At 40.6% G+C, this 26,339-nt stretch overlaps 1 protein-coding gene and 1 long non-coding RNA gene across 6 annotated transcripts in view; one reads left to right on the forward strand and one right to left on the reverse strand.

The window, feature by feature from the left end:
• LOC105490378 (mitochondrial ribosomal protein L3) overlaps positions 1–9,509 on the reverse strand; it is a 43,788-nt gene extending 34,279 nt beyond the window's left edge. The window contains exons 1-4 of one of the 2 annotated variants that reach the window (XM_071090917.1): positions 9,421–9,509; positions 7,610–7,794; positions 6,497–6,588; positions 4,284–4,382 (exon numbers count right to left, since the gene is read on the reverse strand). In XM_071090917.1, the coding sequence (XP_070947018.1) occupies positions 4,284–4,382; positions 6,497–6,588; positions 7,610–7,794; positions 9,421–9,494 (450 nt within the window). In that variant the 5' untranslated portion in view covers positions 9,495–9,509. Of the gene's footprint in view, positions 1–4,283; positions 4,383–6,496; positions 6,589–7,609; positions 7,795–8,804; positions 9,032–9,420 lie in introns of those variants that run through there. The other variant, XM_011755901.2, reaches the window with a different exon arrangement.
• The window catches only part of LOC105490379 (uncharacterized), a 32,775-nt gene continuing 15,469 nt past the window's right edge, over positions 9,034–26,339 (forward strand). The window contains exons 1-2 of one of the 4 annotated variants that reach the window (XR_011619685.1): positions 9,034–9,168; positions 21,974–22,373. This is a non-coding gene — a long non-coding RNA (uncharacterized lncRNA). Of the gene's footprint in view, positions 9,173–17,722; positions 21,867–21,973; positions 22,374–26,339 lie in introns of those variants that run through there. The other 3 variants (XR_003020015.2, XR_011619686.1, XR_011619687.1) reach the window with 3 other exon arrangements.

Consider the following 26,339-nt stretch of genomic DNA (forward strand, 5'->3'; position numbering starts at 1 on the left):
CTCTCAAGAAGCTATCCTTTCCTCCGCAAGAGTGATACCACAAATTCATTCCAATCATTCTCTATTATTTTATTTCCTACATGCTGAAATTAACACTAACAACCAACACCACTATTATCAAGTACCCTGCTTTTCATCTTCAATCATACTCACTTCTGCAACAAGTACAAACACAAAATTTTCATTTAACAGTATGGTTCCCTGAAATTATTTTCCTGATGTATAAAATTCAGATTAATTAAATTTTAGAATCAAGTTTATTTTTGACATTCACATATTCCACATGATTTTAAAAGCGTATTATTTTGTTAATGTCAGCTTTTTAAGCATATCTGGAAGTTTCTGAGGAAAATCCTTTACTATTTTAGTAATACAAAACAGACAATATAAACATCTCAACCTAAGTAACTTTGTAGACTAAACCATAAATAGAACTAAGGTAAAACATACTTCTTGATTATCATCCAATTTCACTAATAAACACTTTTTTATTTTAAAATAAAAAATCAAAATATTATAAAATTAGGTCTCAGTCAGGAGGAAAACCAAATGCTGAAGTAGACTTAAAACCAGAAGCAGTGTGAAAGACTTTTTTTTTCAAATTTCTAAATAAGTAAATGATTTCAAAAGGCAATTTAAAAGACTGACAGTATTGTCACACTTGGATAATCCCATCTATGAGGTTGCATTCTTTTCCCCCACTTCAAAGTTCTCTGCAATTATCCTTCCCACAATGAAAATACCTCTCCTCCTAAGATGAACTGATTTAATCAATGTTGAAGGCCATTTAACTTCCTCATTCAAAAACACTATGTACCGCATCAGTTTTTATTTATAATAAGGTACAAAATAAAAAGGCAACATAGTCTAATTTCTGGGAGGCATAAATTCTTTACAGATGAAAAGAAAACAGTTCTAACACTATTATAAATAAAAGTGATTTAATTAATTTCCAAATGTTTAGATATATGAAATTTTATATTCATAGGTCTTCGTTTTTTAAAAAATCCTCTAAAATCAATCTATTTGCAATTTTTCTTGAGAGCTATAATATGAAGTCTGTATACATTTAGTTTCAAAAATCTTTGTTTTCAAACAAAAATGCTGTATTTACAAATAATTCTAAAACTTCATTTAAACATTTCATTTTGAAGAAAGGTCAGTTTATAGACAAAGCTTTTTTCTTGATATTGTAATAAATGTCATCTGGACTTAGAAATTTTGTATCTTGAAGAAATTTTGTATCTTGAAGAAAGAAGGGCCTTTGCAGTACTTTCTATGCTAGAGAAGTGAAGTTTTCAAAGTTTATGTAAATTAAGTGGGTCAAAATCCAGAACATTAGAACATAACATCCAAATCACCCTGCTGTGCTATGTAACCACTGAAGAGAATAAAGCTATCGGAATAAGCTAAAGAGAAAAAAATGTGTGAACAGCCTCGACTATGAAATGCAGTACCTATCATTTCTGTAATATTTTTAATTATTAGTACTGTTACAGTAATACTATTAGTATTACTTTCATAAAATTTTGATTATAACACATCTTCATCACTAAGTAAAATAGAATAAATTGAGCTCCCATGTACTTTTTTTCTTCAAACTTTTTTTTTCTTGAGAAGTAAAATATTCCGAGAACCAATGTGAGACTTTCAGAACTGGAAGAGAATTTAGAGACCATCAAGTACTATTCCTTGTTTTTATGGGTAAGAAAACAGATGTTCAAAAGGCAAGTAAGGGGGACCTAAAGGTAGAAATCAGGATTAGAACTCAACTCTTCTGATCCCACATCACTTATTCTCTCGCCACCTCATATTTCAGGGGAAGCAATCTTCACAGACCTGCTGGGGCAGAAGGGATTACCCTAGCATGCTTGATTTACAAATATCAAGGCCATGAAGTCATCAATCTACAAAACTGGTAATGAAAATGAAGATGATGACACTAGTCATTACAAAAACCCAGAAGTACAATCAAGTAGAAAACAGTGGCATCTATCAAACCAAAGATTTACTCATATGAAGGCTGGTACATATTAATACATTTTTAAAAAGTCAAACACTTGATTTTTTAAAAAAGTTCCCATAAATATCTCATTGTACGCTATAATTACTATGGAGTTATTTGAAGCCCGAGTCTGTTAGTCAATAAATTGTTAAAAATAGCAGGAGAGATATTATTACAAAGTTGTAAAGAAAAATAAATGGTCTATGCTACCATAATACTCAAAAATAGCTAACTTCTCTAACACGAAACAAAATAAACCATGTCACAGATTTCAATGATATCCACCACCACTTATTGACTAATCAGTATTTCTCACCATTTATAGAACTGATTTTGTGAACATCTCAAACATCTTAAGCTTCCCTCTTCCTTGTTCCTATCCCAGAGTATGTCATCAGCACTGACCTACCTGTGTCCTCCCACCCAGTCCTTTCCAATTCCTGCCCCTTCCAATCTCAATGCAACTGCCTTGCTTCTAAAGGCTCTTATCAACTCTCCCCTGATCTCTTAAAACAATCTCCTAAAGTCTTTCCTCCTGCTAGATTTTTAAAATCTTAGATAATTAATTGAACAATTTGAACAAGTTACCTAAAGAATTCAGAAAGCACCTCAAAGTCCATAGGATGAAGTCTAAACCTCACACTACCTTGATAGCTGCAGCTTCACCACCCCTCCCCACGCTGGCCTGGCCTGCACACTAAAATGCAGCCACATTACACTTCTCTTCCCAAGAACACACGCTCTTCCATGTTGTCTCTGCTTCTGCAGAGGCCATTCTTTCTGGAATGCCTCTAACACCTATTTTCCTTTCTATTCTCCTCCTTGTGAAACCTCCTGGGATTTTCCCTGGCAGAATTGGCTGTCTCTGGTTCTGTGCTCCTTGGATTTATAATATTGTACTGAGATGGCTGGTTTATTTGTGTAACTTCCTCACTAGCTTATGTGCTCCCAGGGGGCAGATATCAAGACACACTTAAATAAGGCTCTGGAGTCTGTCACTCTACCTCTTACCAGTGGGTGACTTTGAATGAGTTAGTTAACTGCGTTAGCCTCAGAGGCTGAAAAGTTTACATAAAGTAACAAATGAAAAAGGCGTAATGCTTATGCATGTGGCATGTAATAAATGTTCAATAAAAGTTAACTATGATAAGAAAATAGAGTAGTTAGTAGGCACACAATAAACAACTGATAGTTTTGAGAGTCAGAGATTATAGGTTGTATCCTAACTTCTGCCTTGTTCATTTCTTTTTTTTTTTTTTTTTTTTTTTTTTGAGACGGAGTCTCGCTCTGTCGCCGGGGCTGGAGCGCAGTGGCCGGATCTCAGCTCACTGCAAGCTCCGCCTCCCGGGTTTACACCATTCTCCTGCCTCAGCCTCCTGTGTAGCTGGGACTACAGGCGCCCGCCACCTCGCCTGGCTAGTTTTTTGTATTTTTTTAGTAGAGACGGGGTTTCACCGTGTTCGCCAGGATGGTCTCGATCTCCTGACCTCGTGATCCGCCCGTCTCGGCCTCCCAAAGTGCTGGGATTACAGGCTTGAGCCACCGCGCCCGGCCCCTTGTTCATTTCATAAACAATTTACAATGGAAAAAAAGTTTGTCTTAGAGATAAGTAATATGTTCTAGTAAACCTAAACATGTTTAGTGAAAGCCATCACCATTTTGAGAAAGGTTTTCTGGTTTTAGTTACTCAATACAGATACTCACTAGGCAGTTTTCCAAACTACAAACTCAGTACTCTACTTAAAAAAAAAAAATGTTTTATTAAAAAAATGTGATTTGGGTTCTTATATAGCTTTCTCCTAAACACTGAAAGCTCCTTCTAGAATACACAAAATTAATTTCCACGTGCTCCTGGTGTCAAGTGTTAAGACAACTTTCCATAGGAAGAAAGTGAAATGAAACATAAAACAATAACAAAATAACAAAATCTACTGAGTGTCTGTTATATTCCAGGCACATTTGAAAAACCTAATTTAATCCATGTGATAAACCTATTAGGTAAGTAGTATTTTTATTCCCATTGTACAGATATACAAACACTACAGCTTACAGAGGTAAAAGTACTTGTTCCAGATACAGGGGGAGGTATTAGAACAAACTCAAGAGTCTCCAAGACTCCTGGGCAAAATGGTTGTACCAGACTGCCTCCCCCAAATACACAACTTTCCTCACAAACAAATGCAAGTTTGTGGCTGTGGAACAATCTCAAAACATAAACTCATCCAGATTTGAAACTGATGAAAAATGCAGTATTCTAGCTATGAAAATACATCCTTACACGAAAACGTGATACAGTTTTTCCTCCTACAGACAGGGCTGCCGTTTTTCCATTATGGTTTTCCTTTGAAGTATACTTTAGGACATGGCAGTCTTGTACCTAAAAAAACAAACATAAAAAAACTAAGCATGTGCCAATACATATTTTAACATTGCAAACCAGCCACATTGAGACCTTAGGACAAACAGGATAGCTGTTACTTACCTCATCTTTCCTCTAACACCAACCACAATCTTAAAAACATAAAATTTTTTAAAAAAAATGATTAAATACACACTTTGGGAGGCCGAGGCAGGCAGATCACGAGGTCAGGAGATCGAGACCATCCTGGCTAACACGGTGAAACCCCATCTCTACTAAAAATACAAAAAATTAGCCAGGCGTGGTGGGGGGGCGCCTGTAGTCCCAGCAACTTGGGAGGCTAAAGCAGGAGAATGGCGAGAAGCTGGGAGGCGGAGCTTGCAGTAAGCCAAGATTGCACCACTGCACTCCAGCCTGGGCAACAGAGCGAGACTCCATCTCAAAAAAATAAAAAATAAAATGAGTTTAAACAAAATATACATGCAACCACTACCCAGCTCAAAAGTAGAATCCCAAAAGCCCGTGTGTGTCTCTTCCCAGTCACCTCCTCATCTTTTTACCCTAGAGCAGGAGTACTCGAAAATATGGTCACCAGCCAAGCAGTGTCAGGATCCCCTGGGAACTTTTAATACAGATGCAGATTCTCAGGCCTCAATCCAGACCTACTGAATCAGAATCTTTGTGTTTTATAAGACCTCTAAGTGATTCTGAGGTTCACTAAAGTTGGAGAAGCACTGCCCTAGAAATAACTGTTGACATTTATGGTAGCCATTTACTTTTCATTGTAATTACTATTTTGGAAAGTATTGCTTAATAATGTATTTAGATTTGCCTGCTTTAAACTTTATATAAATGGAATCAGATTTTAGGTACTCTTCCATGTCTTACTTCACTTATTTGTAAGGTTCATCTATATTGTGTGTAGCTCTATTCTGTTCACTTTCATTGCTGTACAACATTTCATTATGTGAAAATAACATGATTTGTTTACCTGTTCTACTGTGGACAGAGACTTGGGTTATTTCTAGTTTGCTGGGATTAAGTGTGATGATGCTGCTCAAGTTTTCTAGTAATACTTGGAAGCGGAATTGCTAGACTACAAGGCTTACCCGTCTTAATTTTGCCACATAATGCTAAAGTGTTTTCCAAAATGGTTTTGTACCAATTTACAATCCCACCAGCCATTCCTGAAAGTCCCCTGCCCCCACCAGTTTCCTCAGAGTTCACAAAACTACCGTCTTATACTTGGTCATTCAGAGCCAATAATAATGAGAAAAGGATCTATAGACTCTTTGTGCCTTATTAGCACTCTAAGCACTTAGATGCATGAGCTCGTACTTTACATCACCTGTATCATTACTTGCCTAAGACTAAGCCCCAAGGATCAACTGAGTTGTTCAAAGTGATTTGGGGAGTGATGATCACTTACCAGTATCTTTCTATAATAATAATAATAACAACAACAATAATGATGATAAAGACAATAGTAGCTTATAGTGGACACACAACATTGTTTCAAGTGCCTGACATTTATCATCTTGTGCAATCTACACAATAACCCTTTGAGGTAGGTCACAATTATTTCTTTTACAGAATAGAGTATCTTTTACAGATGAGGCACAGTGCTCCAAGAACACACTAGTAAGTGGCAGAATCAGGACTGCAACTCAGGTATTCTGGTCTCAGGACCCACATTCTTACCCATTAGACTACAGCTTATCTTAGTGAACAAAATGCAGCCTCACCAGACAAGAGTATTATATTCTGTTAGCAAAAAGATCAAAACTGTAATTTGGAGTTGAAAGAATTCCATAAAAGAAAACAAAATGGGACTGAGATGTTTTTCCGATTATAAAGTAAACAAGGGGATCTGTAAAAGGATAGGTTATACTTAAAAAAAGAAATTCATTGTTCTGGTTATCCAAATACCAGTATCAGAAGGCCATTGCTCAGGCAAGGGTGAGGGCATTCCTGAAACCACCATAAGTTCTTTAATACTATTTATGTTCAACATTACCCCTTTCTTCACCATACAGTTCCATGTTTCAGGATACAAATAGTTCTTGTTAAGGTTTGCACAAACAGATCTTGAAACACATAGATATCTCTTACACCTTCTGTTTCTTTCTTACCTGAAGTAATGTGACCACGTGCTTTTCACCATCCTTGGTCCATAAAGGCATCATGCCCAGTTTCAAGGCAATAAGGCCAACTCTAAAGGAACCTGGCAATTAAAACCAAAGCAATGTGAATTAAAGCTTTTGCAACGCTCGCCAACATGATGAAATCGTTTTTCCTAAAGTCAAGTTTCAGTATGAGAAGAAGGCACAAAAGAAATATGCCAATATATTCAGAGTAAAATAGGACTGTTCTTTACAGACCTAAGTGCCTTCAACCATGCCTGGCATGACATATTGGGGCTCAATAAATATTTGTAAAATGAACAAACATAAATACATGAAATAAAGAAAATACATAAGTTAGATATATTCTGGTTTTAAAATAATGGCATTCATACAGGGCATGATAAATCCATCATTTTGCTTTCCTAGTATCAATTCTTACCCAACTTTATTCATTAGAAAACATCTATTACTCAGACTCTGAGAAGATAGCTGAGGCTATAGAGATGTCAAAACTGGTCATATATTGCTAAAATATGTACGTCTACAACAAGACACTTAGATTCTTTGCATAAACTGGTAAAGTTGCCTCATTAAGAAGTTCTGATAACCAATTCAACTGTCACAATAAACCCTAACCAGGGACCACACACTTAATAGAAAAGGCCTTATTCCTCTTGGTCTGGCCACACATGGGTTTAGCATCTTTCTAGACACCAAGAGGTGATTCAGGGGTTATGCTTTCCAAATCTACAGTGCTACAACATCCCAACTGAACATCCATGCAACACATTACAACTTACATCACACTCTTCCAGCCTTTCTTTCCTGACTTATATTCTTTTTAGCTGAAGTAAACAAGAGAATGTATGCAGAATGATTCTCCCTTCACCTATAAAACAGCTTCTCAAGGAGGTCTTTATTATCATCAGGCATTCACTAAAACTAGACTAGGAGGTTGGAAATAAACTTGCAAAACAAACCACAATAAAACAGACAGACACAGCACATGAAAAATAAATTAAAGAAATGATAAATTTATCAAGCAGTCACTATGATTTTAAATGTGTCCAGCCACACAGCAATTAGGAAAAGAGAGCTCATCAAATACAAAATAATCACCTGGTTCCCAAGGATGTATAGGCCATGGTTCATCTTTCAGAGGACATAGTTTACTTGCTAATTGGGCTTTATCTTCATCAGAGACCAACTGCTTAATGAATGGGACATTTTCTTCAGAAAGATGCTCATCCCACCACGTACCACTCTTTCCATGAATACTTCTAACAAAAAGCCAGATGTGTGTTCTATAAAAAGAAAAAATAAAACCAAACCACAATTTTAAAACTTCCTCCATTTAATATAGAAAAGGGAAGTCACAAATTGGAAAGTGCAGTCAGGGCCTTAGGAAAGGGCTTAGATTCTGTATACTTTTTTTTCATGTCTCCAACCTTTTCTTCATCCCCACATTCCTTCGGATAAGGCTCACATTTAAACTGTTTGTCGTTACCCTGGAGAAAAAAAATTCATTTTCTCCTCACAGATAAACAGATTCCCAAAAAAACAGTCCTACCTATAGACATGAGAAGCCACTAACCCATTTGGACGTGTACCTTAATAGTTATACATTCAGTGGAGGTGGCAGAAGGTGGCATGCTGATGTTTGTCTAATAAGCTCACCTCCTCCCTGCAATGACATGGCCTAGGTTCAGGGAAGTAAAGAAACTGGGTGTGCAAAGTTAAAAGATCCACAAAAGGCATGATCTCTGAACAGGTGAACGTACCAAGAAAGACCTTAGTGGGTGGAGGTCAGGAAGAAGGGGTGTAATTCTTGCATGGAGGGTCAGAACAGAAGTAAAGCTTTCTGCAGTCTACTCTCCTTTTGTAGTCAGGTAAATTCAGGTTAGATTCCCAATTTTCTACTTATTAGTTGAGTGACTTTGGGCAAATTAACTCACCTCTCTAACCTTCAGTTTTAACTGTAATCTTTATGATAGTAGTTTGCTCCCGTGAGGCTACATAAGGCACCTCATACACTTAGCAGAGCGCTCAGTACCTGGCAAACGCTCAGTAATTGTAAGATATCATTGCTGTTAATAGCGTTCGCTGCTAGGGGCTGGCTCATAAGCGTTTTTAAAAAACCACCACTTTAATCCCCTTACAACGTGCTTCCTTAGGTTAACGGCCCTTATTCTTCTGTGTCCCACGTCTGAACAGAGCCCCTTCCTCCTGCACCCACGGGAGGCCCAACTGCACCAGGCCATTCCACTGCTCCAGGACGCGGCTGTGCAAGCAGGACACCCTCACACCTTCCTACCTGTTCCCTGGGCCAAAGGCAGCACCCAGGCCGTCCCCGACTCGACCCAGCACCTGGGCGCCGACCTGGGTCAGCAGCCTCCAACCCGGCATGGATTAGCCCGGGAAGACTCGACTCACGACTTCCGGGAGCCCCGCCGCTCTGCTTTCAGAGCGTCCCCACGCCACCGCCACGTGGACGCAGCAGCCGTGGGAAGCCGTCGCAAGGGTCGCCGGAATGGTCTACGGCCGTTGCCCTCCGCGACGGAAAGAAAGCCGCCGGACCCACTTCCGGTGCGTTTTACAATGAACTCCGGGCACTGGAATCGCTCTCCGGAAACTATAGTTCCGCTTCCACCGTTGTCCTGCTTTGGATTTGAGTTGGAGTAGGTACGGGTGGGCGGGGACTGAGTCGCCTCTCCAGGGGTAAAATAAAGGGGATGTTCAGAGTTTAAACTTTAGAATAATAAGGACAGACTTCCTGAGGACGCTAAGAAAAATGAAAACACTTCTATATAGTGCCCGTTGTGGGACAACTCATTATGCTAAGCAGCGCTTGATAATCTTATATTTGTTAATCATAAAAAACGGTCCTGAAAGGAAGTAGTTATTTTTGTATTATAAATGAGGAAACTAACTCAGAATTTAAGTGCTGGTCCGAAACAACACATCTGGCAGAGGAGCAGAGTTGGCACTGAAACAGGGTTGGCATGTGTTAGCAATAGACTACAGCCATAGAAATGATGTATGACTTCCAGGGCTGGATCATAAAACATATTGTTACTTCAGTTTTTGTCTCTTGGATTGCTCCCTATGGAGAAAGCTAGCCGTCATTTCCTGTATACACTCAAACAGCTCTGCAGTGAGGAACATAGAAAGAGGAACCAACTAGCCAGTCATGACTGAGCCACCTAGGAAGTGGATCCACCAGCCCTAGGCTGCAACTCGTGAAGACATTAAGCCTGAATCACCCAGCCAGGCAACTCAAGAATTCCTGACCAGGAGAAATTGCCAGAGAAAATAAATGTTTTTTGGAGTCATTAAGCTTTAGGGTAATTTGTGATGCAGCAATAGATAGCTAATGCACCTTCTCTACAAACAGTCCCCTGTCCTGGGTTCCAGATACAGCCTAATCACCATCTATGTGACTAGGACATTTATTCTTCTACTAATTCCCTTATTTGTCAGATTACTGTTTGTAGAAATTTGGAAATAAGCACTTTAAAGTGTAGCTATTTCAACCTTCTCTTTTTAGTAGAGATCTGGCTATCCTGGCTTAACAGGTCCAGACAATGGTCAATTTCTGGCCACTACTTGGACTTTAGTGGGCTAAAAAATCTTTACTTTGCTTTGCTTGTCCATTCATTCCACTCATTGCTGTTGCAGTTACCTTAGACACTTTTCAATACTATTTTGAACCTTGAAGGAAAAACTACATCTCTTCATTCTAGCCATGCTGCCTGGCCTCCCAGATACTTAAGGATGGCTCTTCATTGAACAAACATGTTTTCAGGTGTGCTACATGCAAGAAGTTGAGAATAAGAATACTTCTATGCTACTGCCAATAACTAACATTTCTTATCCATGTAATGTGCTAGAGTATGTGCTCAGCATTGTGGAAGCCCATCAACCAACACTACTAGGAGAAAACAAGAACTCATACAAAGTTGAATTTAATTAGCTTGATGCAGCAAAAGACAGCATATGTCTGAGGATGTTTCCAAAAGAGTGACCTGCGAGGGGCTTGAAATGAAATTTGGACTTAAGGCTGAGTGATTTTAAGGTGGCGTCAGAGAAGCAGGAGCTTGTTTTGGAATGGATGCTGTCACGAAGAAAGGACAGTTCGGAATTGGATATCTTGATAATCTTTGTTCTAGAGACAGGAAGAACAGAGAGGAAGTGGGCATAATGTTTGTAAGAAAGCAGCAATCACTCAGAATAAGGAACTGTTAGTCATTTTGCAGCAGTGGTGTGATACACAGTATGGTCTATTAGAAATTTTGTAATGATGGGCTGGGCGTGGTGGCTCACACCTGTAATCCCAGCACTTTGGGAGGCCGAGGCAGATGGATCACAAGGTCAGGAGATCGAGACCATCCTGGCTAACACAGTGAAACCCCATCTCTACTGGAAAAACAAAACAAAACAAAACAAAACTAGCTGGGCATGGTGGCGGGCACCTGTAGTCCCAGCTACTCAGGAGGCTGAGGCAGGAGAATGGTGTGAACCCAGGAGGCGGAGTTTGCAGTGAGCTGAGATTGCACCACTGCACTCCAGCCTGGGTGACAGAGCAAGACTCCATCTCAAAAAAAAAAAAAAAAAAAGAAAGAAATATTGTATTGATGTTCTGCTATAAATACTGCAGTCCGGTTACTAACAGTATTCAATTTTACTCTCTCAGTATATTTTCTCACTTAAATGTTATAACAATCCACTGTGACAATAGTATAATTATCTGGATTTTACAGTTAAGAAAATAGGCATTCAGAGATTACATAACTTAAATAAAATCACCCAGCTATTAACCGGTAGAGCCAAAGACTGTGACCATAGATAGAACTTATGCTTTTAGAAATTTTGTTTCTTTGGCTCTCTATGACAAACATGTCACTACCCTTGCCTTGGAATTTCTTTAAGGCTAAAGAGGAAAATCAGTAAGTAAACATATCACACGCAGTGGTCAGTGAGGATTGAAGAGGTAGCCATTTGGTCTAACCTTTTCCCATAGTACCAAATATCTCCTAGTCCATAAGGAGGACCTTGACAGCAGGCACCACTGCTGAACTGAATCAAGGTAAAACATGGTTTGTCTGCTGTCGTGAAAAACGTGTCTCCTGATTGCCAGCCAGGGCTGAGCGGTGTCATACTTGATTTAGTCACTGCAATATGCTGCTAATTGACAGTTACCAGGCCCAGTTGTCAAGGGACCCAGCCTAAGCTTTTCTAGGGCAGCCAGGCACTGACCTAGAGCTTCCTGTTATTTCTGATGTCATCCTTCAGAAACTGCCTTAGACCCGAAATTGTAATGCCATTTTGCCTCTCTAAGATTTCAATTCCTCATTGGAATAAAGATAACTTGCACCATCTCTTTTTAGTGCTACAATTCTATAACTCTTACTCCACTAATTCGGACCAACAGATGATCTCATAAACCTTCTCTTATTAAATAAAACATTAGGAATAGATTCATTTTTGAATTACTAAAGCTATGTTCAGTACAAGAGAATGGTCATAGAAGGAGTAGATTTCAAACCAAGAGTTCACTGAAAATAATCTTTTTTATGTGTTCCTGCCATTAGGCTCTACCATTAGCTCTTATAATGTTTGTGATATATCCTGTATAGTTGGATTATTGCAGGATGGTAAATTTTTTGTTGGGTAATTTCCATTTTAGTATTCATTTATGCTGTCTCTTAGTTTATAACATACCTTATATTTGAAATTAGAAATCTTTTAAATAATGAGTTTGGATTTACTAAGTTATCCTTGACCTTCCTCCATTTTTCTAAAGTTGTGAGGATCTAGCATATTTTAAAATCAGTGAAGATGTTATGAAGGTGAGTCAAGCATGCATTTGGGGTGTAGATAAAATGAACTTTAAGAGATTTTTGAACTTTAAGATTCCATTGCTGGCTGAGATGGAAAAGTTGAAAGGCCGTATTACAAACTCCACAGATACTCATTCAATAAGAGAATGAATTCTGCTTCAATGTCCTTCAGTAAGGTCAAATCACAATTTGTAACTTTAAAATATTGCTTTTAAAGCATAATTTTTATTTGTAAATTCCCAAGTAAGCCCACAGTCTTTAGGGTTCTAAGAGATGATCAGAATTAAAATTCATTTGGCTTGAAGAAAGCCTAAAAAATAGAAAAAAGCAGTATGGCCATGTAGTAATCTGGGTTTAAAGTTTTAAAACTTACTGTAATTATACCAATGGGCGTTTTTTAAAGTTCTTTGATTACTTAGAAAAAATATTAGCAACAGACAATATAGCATCACATGCCAGGGAACTAATGCTTTCCAAAAGGATATCTCCTCCTCCCTGGTCTTCCTTGCAATGCCTTGGTGGCTAGAGTATAGCTCTAGACCGGTGGATACTCTGGTTACCTAGGATCATAATCAGAGCCTCTGACCCTTGCAGATACAGAATCTGGAGAAATTCTAGAGACCGAGTTCATTTAGGATTTTGATTCCACTTGGAGGAGGCCTGGGGGTTCCCAGAAAAATGGTAAATAACTACCATTTGCATTGCTTTTGCTTAGTGGCAGACACTGATCTATGTGCTTTCCATATATTTATTAACTTATTTAATCCTCACCTGTGAAGTGGGTACCGTTAGTTTCATCCCCATTTTACAAATATGGAAACTGAGACACAGAAAAGATGAGCAGGTCATTCAAGCGCACAAACTTTACATTTGTTAAAGTGGAGCCAGGAGTTGAGGCCAGGCAGGCTGTCTACAGAGTCCAGGTGCTTAACTGATCTGCTGTACTGCCTCTTTCCTTAGAAGAGAAAGCTGCATAGCACATTATTGGAACAGTCAGCTCAGCATCCAGAGAATGCCCCAGACCAGCAAAGACTGATGATGATAGTGCTAAGCCTGCATCTTTAGGTGTCTGATCAGTCTAGATCAGAATCAGTCGGTCTCAAGAGAGAGTGATGAGGCCGGACTGCTTGAGAGAGTCACCCATTCAATTCCTATGCAACCTCCCTGGAGGCTTTTCAGAGCCCACGTGATGTCATAAGCTAGTGATTCTCAACCCTGAATGTGTACGAGATTTACCTGGGAATCTTGCTAAAATGCGGAACCTGATTCATTAGGTCTAAGGTGGGATCTGAGAGTCTGCGTTTCTAACAAGCTCAAGATGATGTCAGTGCTGACCACATATTGGGTGGCAGCATTCTAAAAAGGGCTGTGAACTCAGAGCCAAGAGACTTGGGATTCAATCTCAGCTCTAAACTTAATTAGCAGTGCGACACAGAGTAAATCACTTCACCTCTCTACTTGTTCCTCTGTGAGATGGCAGAAAGCAGGGTTTGTCCAGCCGAGGCCTTCTAGTCTTCTAAGTGAAAGTCCTTCTGGAAGGTAGAAAACAATAGTCATATTCTTCTTCTTTTTTTTTTTTTTAAGACAGAATCTTGCTCTGTCACCAGGCTGGAGTGCAGAGTCTCACTCTGTCACCAGGTTGGGGTGCAGTGGCATGATCTCGGCTCACTGCAACCTCCACCTCCTGGGTTCACACCATTCTCCTGCCTCAGTCTCCCGAGTAGCTGGGTTTACAGGTGCCTGCCACCACATCCGGCTAATTTTTGTATTTTTTTTTTTTTAAGTAGAGACAGGTTTCACCATTTTGGCTAGGATGCTCTTGATCTCTTGACCTCGTGATCCACCTGCCTCAGCCTCCTAAAGTGCTGGGATTATAGGCGTGAGCCACTGTGCCCAGCCACAATAGTCACATTATTCTAAATGTTTATGTCCTAATTCTTGAAATCTGTAAATGTGTTTTATTACATGACAAAAGGGACTTTGCAGATGTAATTAGGGTTTTGAACCTTGAGATATGGAGATCATACTAGATTATCTGGGTGGACCCAATGTAATTACATGAGTTCTTAAAATCTGAGAACATTTCTGGCTGTGGTGAGAAATGTAACAATGGAGGAAGGGTAAGATAAATGCAATGTAAAAAGAATTGACCTAACAGTGTTTGCCTGGAAGATGGAAGAAGGCGTCCACAAGCCAAGGAATACAGTGACCTCTAGAAGCTAGAAAAGGCAAGGGAATATATTATCCCGTAGGGCCTCCAGAATAGAATGCAACTCTGCAGACACCTTCATAGTAACCCGGTGAGACTCATGTCAAACTTTTGACCCCTGGAATTGTAAGATAACAAATTTGTGTTGTTTAAGCCGTTTAGCTTTGGGTACTTTGTTATAGCAGAAATGGAAAACTATTATAGACCATTAAGCCCAAAATTCAAAATGCTGGTAACTCATAGAGCAAACGGAATTTGATTTTGGAATATTTTGAGATATAGCATCAAGATTTTAAAAGAAACGATTCTATTTTCTTTATTTATTTTTTACTTTTTTAATTTTTAGAGATGTGGTCTTGCTCTGTCACCTAGGCTGGAGTGCAGTGGCATGATATGGCTCACTGCAGCCTCAAACTTATGGGCTCAAGTGATCCTCCTGCCTGCCTTCTGAGTAGCTAGGACTACAGGTGAGTGCCACCATGCCTGGCTAAATTTTTCATTTTTTTGTAGACAGGGTCTTGCTGTGTTGTCCAGGCTGGACTCAAACTCCTGGCCTCATGCAATCCTCCTGCTTTAGCCTTCCAAGGTGCTAGGATTACAGGCATGCGCCACCACACCCAGCCAATATTCTATTTTTTAGTTTCCTTTTGAGGTCTAAAAAAATCATTATTAGTATGAGTAAGACCCCAAAAGCAAATATAATAAAAATAAATAAATGGGACTTAATTTAACTAAAAAGCTTCTGTACAGCAAAAGAAATCATCATCAGAGTAAATAGACTGTCACGCATGTCTGTGTGAAGACAGTCCACCAAACAAGCTTTGTTTGAGCAAAGGCTGTTTATTTCACCTGGGTGCAGGTGGGCTGCGTCCGAAAAAGGAGTCAGCAAAAGGTGGTGGGATTATCATTAGTTCTTATAGGTTTGGGATAGGCATACAAAGTACATTCTTAAGGGCAGGGGAGAATATTACGAAGTACCTTTTTAAGGGTGGGGGAGAAGATTACAAAGTACCTTCTTAACTGCATGGTGGGGAGGCTATATCGTTATCAGTTAGGGTGAGACAGGAGCAAATCACAATGGTGGAATGTCATCAGTTAAGGCTATTTTCACTATTTTCACTTATTTTGTGGATCTCCAGTTGCTTCAGGCCATCTGGATGTATATGTGCAGGTCACAGGGGATATGATGGCTTCACTTGGGCTCAGATGCCTGATGTTCCTGTCTTCTTATATTAATAAGAAAAACAAAATAGTGGTGAAGTGTTGGGGCAGTGAAAATTTTTGGTGGTGGTATGGAGAGAAATGGGTGATGTTTCTCAGGGCTGCTTTGAGCAGGATTAGGGGCAGTGTAGGAACATAGAGTGGGAGAGATTAAACTGAAGAAAGATTTTGGGGTAAGGGGTGATATTGTGGGGTTGTTAGAAGGAGCATTTGTCATATAGAATGATTGGTGATGGCCTGGATGCATTTTTTTATGAATTGAGAAACTAAACGGAAGACACAAGGTCCAAATAAGAGAAGGAGAAAAACAGGTATTAAAGGACTAAGAATTGGGAGAACCCAGGACATCCAGTTAGAGAGTGCTCAAGGGGGTTCAGCATAATTATTTGCTTGGTTGGCAAGTTTTTGGGCTCTATCCTTGAGTTTTTTAATGCTGTCATACACCAGGTCAGACTGACTTAGGTAAAAACAAACAAACAAAAAACAACACTCTTCATTTAAAAATATATAGAGTCCTCCTTTTTCAGCAGTGAGTAAATCGAGGCCTCGGCAATTTTGGAGGAAAGAGAAATGCAAAACGTGCAATTGTTTGTTAAAGAAGGATTAGAAACGGCTAGGAGAGACTGAGTGAGATTGATAGTGTGGTGGAGATAGCTGGAGAGAGGTAGAGGGAGACATAAGAATGAGAACGAGAATAAAAGTAAGTATAAAAGTAAAGAATAGGACTTCATCAGAGTGAAAAGTATTGGAGTGTGTCCTGTCAGCAAAGTTCATTTATCCACTCCAAGAGGGAGTCAAGAGTGGCAGATTGGGGATAGATTTTCATGATGGAAAGGAAATGAGAGGTTTTAAGTGATGACAGAATACAATGGGCCTGTGAGGCTAAAAGGAGTTTGTTTGTTTTTTTTTTTTTTTTTTTTTTTTGGTCTAAGAACCATCTGCCTTGAGTGGAGAGGGATTGATAGGTGGAAACTTCATTTGGAGAGTAAATAGGAGTGACCGATGAGGAGGAGAAAAACTGGCTGTGAGGGACAGAAGTTGGAAGCTAGCTGCTTCTTTAGCTACCTTATCAGCATAAGCATTGCCCTGAGCAATGGGATCTGATGCCCTTTGATGGCCCTTGCAGTGAATGAGTCCAGCTTCCTTTGGAAGTAAAGCAGCTTTGAGAAGAGTTTTTATGAAAGAGGCATTAATGATGGAGGACCCTTGTGTAGTGAGGAAATCTCTTTCAGCCCATATAACAGCATGGTGGTGCAGGCTATGGAAGGCATATTGAGAGTCAGTGTAAATATTGATGCATAGTCCCTTTGCAAGAGTGAGGGCCTGAGTTAAGGCAATGAGTTCAGCTTCCTAAGAGGTAGTGGAGGGGGGCAGAGCAGTAGCCTCAATGATAGATGTGGAAGATACTATAGCATAGCCTGCCTTTGGTGGTGAGTGGCAATTAAACCTGGTGGAACTGCCATTAATAAACCAAGAGTGATCAGGGTGAGGAACAGAAAAGGAGGAAATATGGGGAAATGGAGTGAATGCCAGGTGGATCAGAGAGATAATCATGGGAGTCAGGTGTGGTATCAGGAATAATGTGGGGGCCAGCCTAAAACAGTAAGGTCAAGTTGTTTGGACAGAAAGGCTACAGGGCATGATCCCAGCTCTTGTGTAAGAATTCCAACTGCACAGCCCTGCACTTCGGCTGTGTGTAATGAAAAAGGATTGGGATGAGTTGTGGGAGCAGCTTTTAGGGCTGTTTTTAAGGAATGGAAAGAGGGGTGGCAAAATAATTTAGGATTTATGGGATCAGCTAGGTTTCCCTTTGTGAGTTTATATAATGGTTTTGTTAGGATGGCAAAACCAGGTATCCACAGGCGAAAGTGTCCAGCCATGCCTAGGAAGGAAAGGAGTTGTTGTTTTGTAGAAGGGATTGGGGTTTGAGAGATTGGTCGGACATTATCAGCAGGGAGAGCACATGTGTTTTTGCAAAGAATTATGTTGAGATAGGTAATGGATGAGGAAGAAATTGGGGGGGGGGGAGAATGTGCTATATCCCTTTGAAAGTAGATGTTGGAGAAGCAGGAGGGTGTCCTGTTGAGAAGATTTGTGGGGAGGGGATATAAAGTAAAAGGTCATCAAAATATTGAATAAGGTGAGAAGCAGATGAATGGAAAGAAAGTAAATCATGAGAAAGGGCTTGACTGAAGTAATGGGGGCTGTCCCTGAAACCTTGAGGCAGTACAGCCCAGGTAAGTTGCTGAGGCTGATGGGTGTCAGGATCAGTCCAAGTGAAAGCAAAGAGAGGCTGGGATGAAGGGTGCAAAGGAATAGTAAATAAAGCATCTTGGAGATCCATAATAGAATAATGGGTTATGGAGGGAGGTATTGAGGATAGGAGAGTATATGGGTTTGGCACTATAGGATGGATGGGAAGGACAACTTGATTAATAAGGTGAAGATCCTGAACCAACCTTTAAGACTTGTCTGGTTTTGGGACAGGTAGGGTAGGGGAGTTTTAAGAGGTTTACAAGTCTGGCCATCAATACCTGCAACAGTTATGGAGGCAAGGGAAACAGGCCCTTGAAAAGAAGGTAATGTGGAGTGGGTAGCCTCCATATTGATTAAGAGGGGAACGGACTTACCCTCCACTGTAAGAGTTACCCAAAGCATCTGTGATGGTCCAGGAGACTTCCAAGGCGATCGGGCAGTGTCAGTCTTCAGCAGCTAAGCCGGGAAGATCTGGGAAGGAGTCAGTCGGAAAGCCTTGGGCCAGAGTGCCAGGGGTTCTGGGAGTGGCTGCCAGGTGAGTTGGACAGTCGAATTTCCAGTGGGGTCCTGCACAGATGGGACATGGCTTAGGAGGAATCCCAGGCTACGGGCATTCCTTGGCCCAGTGGCCAGATTTCCGGCACTTAAAGCAAGATCCTGGGGGAGGAAGTCCTGAAGGAATGCCTGACTGCTGTGGCTTAGGCGTTTTGAAGTTCTTGTGTGCTGGAGATGTGACTGGGGTTTCTCTCACAGCAGAGACAAGTAATTGCAACTCTTCTCTGTTATTGTACACCTTGAAGGTGAGGTTAATTAAGTCCTGTTATGGGGTTTGGGGGCCAAAATCTAATTTTTGGAGCTTTATTTAATGTCGGGAGTGGATTGGGTAATAAAATGCATATTGAGAATAAGAAGGCCTTCTGACCTTTTAGGGTCTAGGCTGTAAAGCATCTCAGGATTGCTGCCAAATGAGTCATGAACTGGGCTGGGTTTTTATATTTGACCAAAAAGAGCCTAAACACTAACTGATTTGGGAGAGGCTGGATATAGAAAAAGGAGCATTAACCTTGACTATGCCTTTAGCTCCAGCCACCTTTTTAAGAGGAAATTTTTGGGCAGGTGGGTAAGGGCTAGTCATGGAACGAAACTGTAAGCCAGAACAGGTGTGAGGAGGGGAGGTGATAGAAGGATTATAGGGTGTGGAAGTGGAGGCTGAGGAAGAATTAGAGCCTGATTCAGCCTTGAGGGGAGTGACCTGAGGAGGAGCAGTCTGGAGAGGAGGGAAGAGGTCAGATGGGTAAATAGAAAAGGAAGATTGAAAAGACTTAGTGATGCTTGGGGTTGGGACTGAAGGGACAGATGGGAGGGAAAGAAGGAGGATTTGGGATGAGTCACATTAGGACCAGAGAATAGGGAGGGAACGAAGTGTGAAAAATGCCTGGATGTAAGGCACCTCAGACCATTTGCCCATTTTTCAACAAAAATTATCTAGGTCTTGTAGGATGGAGAAGTTGAAAGTGTCATTTTCTGGCCATTTAGAGCCATTATCAAGTTTGTATTGGGGCCAAGTGGTGTTGCAGAAGAAAATAAGGTGTTTAGGTTTTAGGTCAGTTGTGAGTTGAAGAGGTTTTAAGTTTTTGAGAACATAGGCTACGGGAGAAGAGGGAGGAATGGAGGGTGGAGGGTTGCCCATAGTGAAGGAGGCAAGCCCAGAGAAAAGAGAGGGTAGCGACATGGAGAGAAGAGGTGGGGGGTGCCTGCCCCCCCGGAAAGTGGTGCTTGCCACTAAGGGTGAAGGATCAAGACAGGCATCCCTGTGGTGATCAGACACCTCTGAAACGTGGGTGAATAATCAAGCAGGCATCCCCGCAGTGATTAAACACCAAGGGAAGACTGTCTCCCCAAGTCGATGACCGGCACTAGAGTTTTGGGTTCACGGATAAAATGCGTCTCCTCTGTCTCTACCAGAAAAGGAATGGAATTGAAATTAAGAGAAGGGAGAGACTGAAGGATGGCACCAAGATTGAAAGGAGAAAGAGGTTGAGGGATAGTGAGAGAGGTTGGATAAGAGAGTAAAAAGAGGCTGCTTACCCGATTTAAAATTGGTGAGATGTTCCTTGGGCTGGTTGGTCTGAGGACCTGAGGTTGTAGGTGGATCTTTCTCACGGAGCAAAGAGCAGGAGGACAGGGGATTGATTTCCCAAGGGAGGTCCCCCAATCCAAGTCATGGCACCAAATGTCACAGGGGATATGATGGCTTAGCTTGGGCTCAGAGGCCTGACACAGACAGATGGAAGAAAATATCTGCAAACTATGTGTCCAATAAAGGACTAATATGCAGAATCTACAAGAAAATAAAACAAATCATCAAGAAAAATCCACAACAGATAATCCCATCAAAAAGTGGGCAAATGACATGAAGAGACATTTATCAAAACAAGATATACAAATGGCCAAAAAATATGAGAATATGTTTAACATCACTAATCATCAGATAAATGCAAATGAAAACCACAATTAGATATCTCCATACCCCAGCCAGAGTGACCATTATTAAAAAGTCAAAAAACAGTACATATTGGCATGGATATGGTAAAAAGTGAATATTTATACACTACTGGTGGGAATGTAAACTAGTAGAACTTCTATGGAAAACGGTATGGAGAATTCTTAAAGAACTAAAAACAGATTTACCATTCAATCCAGCAATCCCACTACTGGGTATCTACCCAAGAGAAGCCGTTATATCAAGGAGACACCTGCATGCATATGTTTATTGTGGCACAATTCACAAGCACAATTATTGACCAATGAATGGATAAAAAAAATTTGGTGTATATGCACCATGGAATACTACTCAGACATTTTAAAAAGAATTTAATAATGTCTTTTGCAGAAACTTGGATGTAGCTGTAGGTCATAATTCTAAGTGAAGTAACCCAGGGGTGGAAAACCAAATACTGTATGTTCTTACTTATAAGTGGGATTTAAGCTATGGGTACATAAAGGCAAACAGAAGGTATAATGGACTTTGGGGGCTCAGAAGGGAGAGGATGAGTTGGCAGTGAACGATTAAGAAAACTACACATTGGTTACAATGGACTCTACTCAGGGGAAGGATGCACTAAAATATCAGACTTCACCACTATACAGTTCATCTATGTAACTATAAACCATTAGTACCCCAAAAGCTGTTGAAATTTAAAAAGTAATTTTTGGTAAGAAGGCTTGTATCCTTTAAAAATCCAAATTAATGATCACTTGCATTATTTTGTACATCCATTTATTAAAAATACTTGATTGAATATCAACTGTGAAATATACAGTTTTTAGTAGTAGGTGCTTGACAAATATTGTTTAAATAATCAAATTAATTTGAATCACACTTCATTCAATGTAGAAGATAAAATAACAATGATAATACCTGTTATTTATTGGGCATTTTTTATGTCAGGTAATTGGCTCGGAATAGACACCATCAAAGTTTTTCCTGACAATAATGATAGATATGTTCACTATTTTACATATGTGAGTGCATGTCAGTTAAAGAGTAAGCAACTTGGCCGAGTGCGGTGGCTCAAGCCTGTAATCCTAGCACTTTGGGAGGCCAAGGTGGGTGGATCACCTGAGGTCGGGAGTTTGAGACCAGCCTGACCAATATAGGGAAACCTGTCTCTACTAAAAATACAAAATTAGCCGGGTGTGGTGGTGCATGCCTGTAATTCCAGCTACTTGGGAGACTGAGGCAGGAGAATTGCTTGAACCTGGGAGGTGGAGGTTGCAGTGAGCCAAGATCGTGCCATTGCACTCCAGCCTAGGCAACAAGAGTGAAATTCCATCTCAAAAAAAAAAGGTAAGCAACTTGCACACTCAGCTAATAGTTAGCACAGTGGAAATTCAAAACTAGGTTTGTCTGGCTCTAAAACCTCTAATCACTCTCCCATTTTTCTTTTACTCTAGAGCATCAAGACAAAAAAACTCAGCCTTCGGCCGGGCGCGGTGGCTCAAGCCTGTAATCCCAGCACTTTGGGAGGCTGAGACGGGCGGATCACGAGGTCAGGAGTTCGAGACCATCCTGGCTAACACGGTGAAACCCCGTCTCTACTAAAAAATACAAAAAACTAGCCGGGCGAGGTGGCGGGCGCCTGTAGTCCCGGCTACTCGGGAGGCTGAGGCAGGAGAATGGCGTAAAAACCCGGGAGGCAGAGCTTGCAGTGAGCTGAGATCCGGCCACTGCACTCCAGCCTGGGCGACACAGCGAGACTCCGTCTCGAAAAAAAAAAAAAAAAAAAAAAGAAAAACTCAGCCTTCAAGGAACTCACAGTGTAGCAGAAAAGACAAAGGAGGTAAACAGGAGGAGGTAAGTGCCAAAGCAGAGATGTATGTACAAAGTACCTGGACTGGAAGCGCATAAAGGAGTTAACATCTCAATTATTTCTTAAGGGAAGAGTAAGATTGCCCAGGAATACAGAAAGCATTAGAAATAAAAGGAACACAATTCTAGCAACTATTGCTAGGTAATAAACTGCCCCAAACTTTTTGATATCGAGAAACAGTCACTTTACTATTTGTATGGCTTCTCTTAACTAGGAATTCAGAAAGGACACGGCAAGGATAGCTGTCTCTGCCTCATGACACCTGAGGCTTCAGCTGCGATGACTTATAGACTGGGAGTGATGTCAGCTGGGGGCTGAAACCACCTGCAGCCTCATTTACTCCATGCCTGCTAGTAGATGCTGGCTATGAAGTGGAATCTCAAGTGGGCTGTAAACTGGAACAACTATATGTTTGAGCTTCCTCAAAATTTGGTAGTTGGGTTCCCAGGGCAAGCACGCCAAGAGAACTAGATTACCTTTTGTGTGACCTAGCCCTGAAAGTCACAGAGTATCACTTGACTTCAGCCACAAGCTGGCCCATATTTAAGGGGAAGAAACACAGACCCACCCCTGAATGTGAACATGGCAAAGCCACATTGTAAGAAGAACACGTGGATAGAAGGTATTGTTGCAGCCATCTGTACAACTACAAGCACCATGCATATGTCCATGTGAAATAATGAAGTTGCATCTAGGCAGTTGCAGGGATTGACCAATTCTGACTATCAAGAGTTTAACACTTGAACCATTTAGCCTGACAGTTCCTTGCATCTGATGTTCCTCCTTGCTCACACCACCTCTCCAATACTCCCTCATCTGCAAAGCCTACCTTAGGTCTGCACTTTCCACGAGGACTTTCTCATAATCAATAGCCCTGGCTGTTAGCTCCCTGCTTTCTTAGCAATTATTGTGTGGGGTGTTTTTACCTTGTGAAAAAGCTTAGATTATGTCTGGCTGCTTACAGGAGAAAAAATAAGCTTTATTCCATATTTTCGTGTGCTACCTAGTATAGCTTTTGCATAAAAACCTAGTGTCTCCTCCCTTCAAAGGCCAGGCTTGAAGAATTGTGGATGCCCAAAAGGACATGGGGACTTTACTATGATCAAGTGTCAATAGCACAGTCTGGGACAGAAAGGGAGATTTGCCATCAAACGGGGTGAGCTGCTGACATTAAGCTCCCTTTCCACTGTGTCTGTGACCCCCAGTGGCAAGGCCTGGGCAGCTGAAGTGGGTCCAGTAGGAGGAATGGACAAGCTGCAAGGGGCAGAAAGGACACTGCTAGCTTTCAGGGGTCATGCGGTGACAGTGATCCCACCATTTGTGGTATTAGACTCCAACCAGGTCTTTCAGGATCGTCATGGCAACTTACCCATCTGTGCCGCCGAGCTGAGATGAGACAGGATTCCTTTAGTAACCAAGGAACCCGGGAGATGATGCTTGAAATAATTCTTTATGCCCAGGCAGAAATAAATGCCTTTGCAGCTTTAGTAACCATGAAGCATCATGGGGCATGGCTTTCACTGTCCCTTTAGTTCAAAATGGAACAAAATGGCTTTTTAAAGTGGGAATTTCCAACCCAGGTCCAAATGTATCCTTGCTTCACAAAGCACACATCCCGCTGAAGCCAATGAGCATCACACCTGAGCTTCTGAGACGAGCTTCTGGTCACGATTATATAAATTACCTTGAAATAGACCAGGCGCTCTCTGGCTGAAATCACTGTGCTTCATCTAATCTCTTTTTTATTTCCTATTGAAATCTCAGCCAGTCTCTCAGTAGGGCAAACAGTTACGCTTGGCAAGAGTTTAATACTTTAACCATTTAGCCTGACAATTCCTTGCATCTGATGTCCCTCCTTGCTCACACCACCTCTCCAATACTCCCTCATCTGCAAGGCCTGCCTTAGGCCTGCCCCTTCCATGAGGACTTTCTCATAATCAATAGCCCTGGCTGTTAGCTCCCCCTTTTCTTAGCAATTATTGTGTGGGGTGTATATTGTATGTGTGTGTATAATGTATATATTTATGTTCTTGCATGGTATCGTTCTCTTTTATTATAAGTAGTGAGAAGCCTCAAGCTTCTAAATCATGGCTTCTCAATTAAATTGCAAACTCTTTAAGGACAGAGTTGTAGGATATGGTTGCTTGGCCCTTCCAGGAACCCCATATTTATAATAAGAGCTCCAGAAACACTTGGAAATCTTAGAAGTGATGGTTGCAGATGTGTGTACTCTGTCCATGTACTAACAACTGAACTGTTCATGTTGAAAGGAGGACTTTCATGGTATGTGAATTATACTTCAATAAGAAAAAACTCAAAAATATGTGGAAATCTGGTATGAAATACAGAGAGAGTAGCCAGAATTATACCAGCAGGAGTAGAGGCAACCACCGAACTCTGGCTTGGGTGAAAAGGCCTGAACTTTGGTTACCAAACATCTAGCAAAAGGAAAAGTTTCTGTGTTGCCCATCGGCATGCTTCTGCCTCCTCCACCAGCAACATTAGCAGAAGCAGAGGGCTTAATATTGATATACTCATATAGTAGCCAAGAGCTTTTTTTTTTTTTTTTTTAAACCCAGACAGGTCTGGGTTCAAATCCTATTTTGTCACTATTTCTATGCATCTAGGTGAATCGCTTAGTTTCTCTGCGCTTCGTCATCTTTAAAGTACGATAAAAAAAAAAAAATACTTCCTTCACAAGGTAACAGTACAGATTAAAGGAAATAATGTATATAAAGTGTTCAACACAGTACCTGGCACATAGTAAGAATTAAAAGAATGCTGACTACAATTATTAATAGTAATATTTATATTCACTTTATTTTAGGTATTATAATCATTATAAAAAATCTCTCAAAAGAAGACATTCCTACAGCCAAAAGACACAATAAAAAATGCTCATCATCACTCACCATCAGGGAAACGCAAATCAAAACCACAATGAGATACCATCTCACACCAGTTAGAATGGCAATCATTAAAAAAATCAGGAAACAACAGGTGCTGGAGAGGATGTGGAGAAATAGGAACACTTTTACACTGTTGATGGGACTGTAAACTAGTTCAACCATTGTGGAAAATAGTGTGGCGATTCCTCAAGGATCTAGAACCAGAAATACCATTTGACCCAGCCATCCCATTACTGGGGATATACCCAAAGGATTATAAGTCATGCTGCTATAAAGACACATGCACACATATGTTTATTGCGGCATTATTCACAATAGCAAAGACTTGGAATCAACCCAAATGTCCATCAGTGACAGACTGGATTAAGAAAATGTGGCACATATACACCATGGAATACTATGCAGCCATAAAAAAGGATGAGTTTGTGTCCTTTGTAGGGACATGGATGCAGCTGGAAACCATCATTCTCAGCAAACTGTCACAAGAACAGAAAACCAAATATTGCATGTTCTCACTCATAGGTGGGAATTGAACAATGAGATCACTTGGACACAGGAAGGGGAACATCACATACCGGGTCCTATTGTGGGGAGGGGGGAAGGGGGAGGGATAGCATTAGGAGATATACCTATTGTAAATGACGAGTTGATGGGTGCAGCACACCAACATCGCACATGTATACATATGTAACAAACCTGCACGTTGTGCACATGTACCCTAGAACTTAAAGTATAAAATAATAAAAAAAGTAAAAAAAAAAATCTCAATTCATCCTTTTCTAACTTTCTCATTGGTGTTTTCAGCATGAATAATTCATCTTAATGTAATCATGCAAGACTCCTAAGAAGATGTTAGGAGACCCTGTTGTCATTCTGTTGGCCTCTAGTGTCCTTTATCTTCACATTTGCCAGCTTCCTTTTACTACTATGGAAATACAACATAAGCAAAAGTAATGTTTTCACTGTTTAAAAACGTCGTCAGCATCATCATCGTCATTAGCTGCACCAGGAAGCCATGACTCCTTTCTGGACAAGATGCAC

Source organism: Macaca nemestrina, chromosome 2, assembly GCF_043159975.1.
Source record: "Macaca nemestrina isolate mMacNem1 chromosome 2, mMacNem.hap1, whole genome shotgun sequence".
Lineage (NCBI taxonomy): Eukaryota > Metazoa > Chordata > Mammalia > Primates > Cercopithecidae > Macaca > Macaca nemestrina.